General features: G+C 39.6%; 1 protein-coding gene across 4 annotated transcripts in view; it reads right to left on the bottom strand.

Moving 5' to 3' along the window:
* POGK (pogo transposable element derived with KRAB domain) overlaps window positions 1-6,377 on the bottom strand; it is a 34,868-nt gene that overhangs the window by 4,699 nt on the left and 23,792 nt on the right. For all 4 annotated transcript variants that reach the window (XM_074221889.1, XM_074221890.1, XM_074221892.1 and 1 more), the window contains exons 4-5: window positions 5,028-5,141; window positions 747-2,231 (exon numbers count right to left, since the gene is read on the bottom strand). In XM_074221889.1, coding sequence (XP_074077990.1) covers window positions 760-2,231; window positions 5,028-5,141 — 1,586 coding nt within the window. In that variant the 3' untranslated portion in view covers window positions 747-759. The remainder of the gene's footprint in view (window positions 1-746; window positions 2,232-5,027; window positions 5,142-6,377) is intronic.

The following is a 6,377-nucleotide window of genomic DNA, read 5'->3' as shown; positions in this document are numbered from 1 at the left end:
TCCCTGTCATTTACTGCCCTGCTCCTTGTTATTGTGGTGATTAACAAAAAAAAAAAACACCTTCCAGAATACCAAGTAATTATAGTTATCCAGTGTACTCAAAAGGAGCAAGGACCCCGTTTTATTTAAATTTTCTGTATCCCTGAGGGACTTATATAGTGCCAAACAGGCAGGAAAATTCATAATTCACAATTACTGAATTGGCTTCTCAAGTGAGGCTGCAGTAGTTCGCAAGTAAAAGATCCCTAGTACTGGGAAGACAAACTAACTAAATTAAGTCACTGAAGCAAAGATTTCATATTCACTAAGGTCAGACTGAATTTTGGCTATCTGCCAATGTATGCCCAAGCCACTGAGAGTTGGGAGTACTTAACACAAACATCAAACAACATGAACAAAAAAAACATAACTTCTCAGGTTCTGATATAGGGAAGAGAGAAAAAAAATTAGCTTTCAGGCATAAGATCACATTATTAAGATTTTTGATTTTAACTGAGTACCATTCTCTGCTGTTTTTAGCCAGTATACTTTATTTCAACATAACTTTTGTTTTGGTGGCTCACTCATTATTCCTTTTGGTTATAAAATCTTCCTAGGTCATGAAATAACCTATCAAGAAATTAATCCCCTATAAAGGAGAAAATGTCCTTAGCCTACCATCTACCCAATGATGATCACAATGAGAATGGAAATTTATAAAAAATGAACACATCAGCTAGAAAGGCACTGTTCATTTATGTTATCACCTTAACTTTTGCTTCAGTTGCTTTCAGTCATGCTGTTAGCTTCACCTTCTCTTGGGGGATCACCTCCTCCTGTCAAGTCACCCTCTAATTCCCATAGGACATCCTCATCATCCATGCTGCTGGAGACATGGCACTTTTTGAATCCCTGGACAATGGAATCACTTGAGATGTTGTTCCACGCAACCATGACCCACTCTAGAAACAGGCCAAGGGGAGGTTTCTTGGCATTCCCAGTTGGGCTGAGTGCAAGATTGCCAGCGAGGAGCCAATCAGAGTACTGGGAACGCACACTGTCATTCAGAGGTTTATAGACTACCACATCTAGCACTTGTAGCTGAGAAGTCAAGCCTCCTGGGATGATGACCATGTCTGTATCCATGGTTTCCATGGAGTTTTTAACAGAATCAGTAGCATGGCCACGATAACCATTTAGGATCAGCATCCCACGTTGCCTCGGTACAGCTCCAGTCCTACGTTTCCACACCACTTCCAACCAATCCTGCATCAAATCCTCTGTCATCCATCCATACCGATGGCAGCGAATTTCCATTCCACTGGGGAACTTTCCAGGTGGGATATATGTTCCCCTTAAAATGATATATGGAGGCAATTTTCTTCCATCAGCCAAGACTCCAAGCATTGCTGTAATTTTCAGTTTTTCCCTGCCTGGGGTCTTCACCAAAACAGGTTTTTCCCCTTGGTTGTCAACAGTCACTCGAGATGGTACCTCCAAACAAATTGGAGTCTCATCAGCATTCCCCATCTGTCCCACCATGTAATCATGTGTCTTTCGCAGGGCCAGGATACTACGCTGATAGGTGATGAGTTTCTCCGTGAGGTCTTCAGGCAAATGCTGGGGCACAGGTACCTTATGTCTCAAAGAAAGGTCATACCTTCTCATCATCCTTCGACACCATCCCAAGCTTGCTTTGAATCCCTTTTCAGGAATATTCATTTCCTGGGCAATTTCTAAGGCTTTGAGCTGCATTGCCTCTCTTGTGATTGGATCTCCTTTGGCCTGTCTCTGCCTCACATACTCGGCAACCCGCTGGTCCACCAGAGCAAACCTTCCATTCTTGGGACCTCGAAAAGCCCGTCGCATCGCATGGGCATTCTGGAGTTGCATCTTCACTTTCCGCCAGTCACGGACATTTTTCTCCAACACTCCAAACTGCTTGGCAGCCTGGCAGTTATTAGTACTTTCTGCATAATCCACAACCATTAATTTGAAGCCTGCATCATAGCTCCGACGGATCCCCCGACTCAACTGAAACTTACTTGCTATGTCATCTATTCCTAGATCATACCCTGGGAAACCCATGGCCATGAAGAATGGGTGGTATCCTTCAGTCCACTCGGACATTTCTGGGATGTCCTGAGGCAGATGGAAAGCAAAGTTATCAAGATGCTGGGGTTGGGAGAAATGAGGTGCGATGCTCAGTGGGGGTGTCCATTCTGGATGCTTTAGATCAGATTCTTCATTCACTAGAAAATAATAGGGGAATTAAAAACTATTAGTCTACAAATAAACTTCTGTTTTATACCCCAGTTTTCTACAAGTGCCAGCATCATAAGTTCAGTTAGAAATAGCTAGATGTGTGACCTTGGGCAAGGTACTAAACCCCATTGCCTTGCAAAAAACAAACAAAAAAAAGAAATATATTGTGCCAAATGGGCCAAGCCATTATTAATTCCTCTTTGGATAGCTAATTAAGTGTCTGAGGTTAGATTTGAACTCAGGTCCTCCTGACTCCAGGGCCGGTGCTCTATCCACTGCGCCATCTAGCTGCCCTCAGAACAATATATTTCTAACTGAACTTAAATGTAGCCTGGATATCACATCCTCACCTTTGGCATGATTTTTTAATAATCCCTTAAACACACTTGAAAGATGACCCTAAGACCAGTAGCGTGGAAGTCTTGTGGATATAACCCACAGAGCAAATCTGAATTGAGACATGTCTCATTAATGTCTCATGGTTGCTTAGATCATGTCACAGAATCAGTCATAAAACCTTAGTGCCTTTAGTCTAAATCTATCTTCTTACAGACCATGAGAAAATGGGAGTCTTAGAAAGGTGAAATAGCTAAGTCCATGGGGCATGTGAATCTCTCAAACCAAAGTTTTTATCTTCATACTAAACTATTCATTTAGAGGGATTTGCCAACCACTGACTCCCTTAACTTTCTTCTCAAAAAATATTAATAGTTGGGACAGCTAGGTGGTGCAGTGGATAGAGCACCGGCCCTAGAGTCAGGAGGACCTGAGTTCAAATATGACCCCAGACACTTAATAATTACCTAGCTGTGTGGCCTTGGGCAAGTCACTTAACCCCATTGCCTAAAATAAATTAAAATTTTTTAAATAAATAATAATTTAAGAGTATTTTGCCTATGTGGTTTTGTCCCCCCCCCCCCCCCTTTTTTTTGCTTAGATCCATTGGCAAGAACTTCTACTGGGCTAAAATCACTAGCAATCTCAGCCAATCTAGGCTTCTGGGGATAACAGCTAGGCATCTCTTATCACTACTCTGTCCCCAAAATTAAATCTCTTACTATAATTTATCCCTCTCAGAACTCACAAAGTAAAAAAAAAAACTGTCTAAATCTCTTGATGCCTTTGTTCTAAATATTTCTTCATTAAATACAAGGGGGAAGGGAGAAACAATATCATTAAAAAAGTATTTTATATCAATCTTTCCCTTATTTTGCCCCTAAACAGAGCTCAGGCACAAATTCTTGAGACCACACTTACCACCAAATTCTCTGAGCCCATAAGGCATGGTTTCTTAACAATAAATGACAATTCTAAAATTCCAAAATTCCTACATTTAATGAAAAATTAACTATAGGGAAAGAAATACGCAGTTGAAGTATGCAAAAAATCTTTCTTCCTTTCCTCTTCCAGATCTCTAGTACTTGAAAAGTTCTCTTTTTTATTCTCATTGCAATCTCAAGCTACCAACGTATTCTGATGTACAGAAGGCTCTACTCTGGGAACATTAACCAGTGCAACCCGATAGAAAATAGGCTCCAATCTAAAAAAACGAAGTATCTATAAAGCTCTTAATAGAGGGACTGGTACACAGAAGGCATTTTAAATGTTTGCTCCCCTCCACCACCCAGTTTTCAGTCCAACCCAAGAAAGTGACCCAAGTTCTAAGCTCAAGCAGCCCCCTAAATTATGAAAACTCACTACCAAAAAACCTCAAAAACAACAACCAAAAAATAACCCAGATAAAACATTGCAAAAACAGCAGCTCATAATTACACAGAGCTTTAAGGTTTGCTAAGTTGTTTTTTTTTAATATATATATATATTTTACCTCATTTGATCCTCACATCAATCCTGGGAAATGAATGCTGTTTTGTCCCCATTTTACAAACAAGGAAATTGAGACAGAGAGCTGGGAAGTGACACCTCAATTCACATGGCTCTATCAGGTGACAAAAGCAGGATTTGAACCCCAGGTCTTCCTGACTCCAAACTTAATACGTGAACTAGTCAGTTCTACAGCACTTCAATATAACCAGAGATCAGAATAATACATTCAAAATTCCCCTGAAGTGATTATATCCTTCAAATTGAAACTACATATTTCCATTGGTCTAGAACCAATGGTTTCAGCTTTGAATAAAATGAATTGAATACAAGTGATCATTTCAGGGGATTCATTACTGGCACTAATGGGGACCAGGGCATTCTAGACTCTGAATACAATAACTGACCATAATTAAGAGACTATTTTAAGCCCTGTTTTCTATTCATAAAGAGCCAATCAAATTATCTTATCTGTCTTGAGGTTAGCAGCCATATTTTATTCCAATAAACTTGCCCTGACAATCTTAGTGCATAAACCTATTGTTTTTTGGATATGTGTATACTCATAAGGAGCTTATCTGTTTGTTGAGTCTACTCCCAATGTAACTAAAAAGGAAATGGGTCAGGAGTACCTGAGTTCAAATCCAGTCTCAGACACTTAATAATTGCCTAGCTGTATGGCCTTGGGCAAATAAATCACTTAATCCCATTGCCTTAAATAAATAAATGAAAAGAGGAAAAAAAAAAAGAAAGGGGTGTCCCACAGTCCTCAGGGGCTTGTTTCATCCTTCTTGGTTTTCCCCCACACAAAATTAAAAAAAAAAAACACCTTTCTCTGATATCTGGTACCATACTCTGATGACTATCGTATTACTCTGACCAATCCTGGTGTCTGAATTACAACTACTCCAACTGCATAATTCCTCCAAAGTCAGCTATGAATTGTTTTACTCTCTCACCTGTGAAAGAACCTCCTTGGAGCTTCCATTCCTTAGAGTTCTGAGAGTAAGGAACCCAAGGGTTTTCCTCTACTTCCAGTTGAGATATCACATCTGGCTTAGGAAATGGAAATTCTGTTCATGGGGAATAAAACAGGAAAGAATGGGTCACAGTAATTTTGTGATTTCATTATAGTCCACCACCCCAGCAATATAAATTTCCTCCCCTTCATTGCTAGCACATGCAGGGGTGGAAGGAAGAATTACACAATTTAACCAAGTAAGGGGGATGAAAGTTCAATATTTCCTTGAAGGAAATGTTCACTAGGAAACATATGTACTTTCTATCCAGGAATTGAAGGATCTCTGCCAGCAGGGGCAAGAGTTGATGATAGATTATTAGGAAAAGTCAAGATAGCAACTGAATTTAGAAAATAGACAAATAATATCATTGATAATTCATGTTTACAACTGTTTTATGGCTTATTTAAGAAAAAATCAATGGGGGCAGCTAGGTGGCACCGACCCTGGAATCAGGAAAATCTGAGTTCAACTGTGGCCTCACAGACTTAATAATTACCTAGCTGTGTGACCTTGTGCAAGTCACTTAATCCCATTGCCTTGCAAAAAAGACAAAAAAAATCAAAACAACTTTGCCTATGTCACATGATTAACATGAGGAGAGTGAACATTATTTAAATTTTAAGGATGAATAGACTGAGACTCCAAACTTAAGTATCAGAAATTAACTCAGATCTTGGAACACAAGAATCAAATACACTAAGGTGCCACTTTAAAAAAAGCTAATTTTAGGGTAAAACATCACTTGTACAAAAATAGTCATAGCAGCCCTGTTTGTGGTGGCAAGGAATTGGAAATCAGGTGAATGTCCTTCATTTGGAGAATGGCTTAACAAACTGTGGTATATGTATGTCATGGAACACTATTCTATTAAAAACCAGGAGGGATGGGAATTTAGGGAAGCCTGGAGGGATTTGCATGAATTGATGCTGAGTGAGACGAGCAGAACCAGACAAACACTGTACACCCTAACAGCAACATGAGGGCGATGATCAACCTTGATGGAGTCACTCATTCCATCAGTGCAACAATCAAGGACAATTTGGGGCTGTCTGTGATGGAGAATACCATCTGCATCCAGAGAAAGAACTGTGGAGTTTGAACAAAGACCAAGGACTATTACCTTTAATTTAGGAAAAAAAAACCCTAATATCTTATAGTCTGATCTTGCTATCTCTTATACTTTATGTTTCTTCCTTAAGGATATGATTTCTCTTTCATCACACTCAATTTGGATCAAGGTACAACATGGAAACAATGTAAAGACTGGCAAATTGCTTTCTGTGAGGG

This window comes from Macrotis lagotis, chromosome 2, assembly GCF_037893015.1.
Source record: "Macrotis lagotis isolate mMagLag1 chromosome 2, bilby.v1.9.chrom.fasta, whole genome shotgun sequence".
NCBI lineage: Eukaryota > Metazoa > Chordata > Mammalia > Peramelemorphia > Peramelidae > Macrotis > Macrotis lagotis.
Note: the sequence above shows the minus strand (reverse complement) of the source record. Positions and strands in the feature narration are given on the sequence as shown.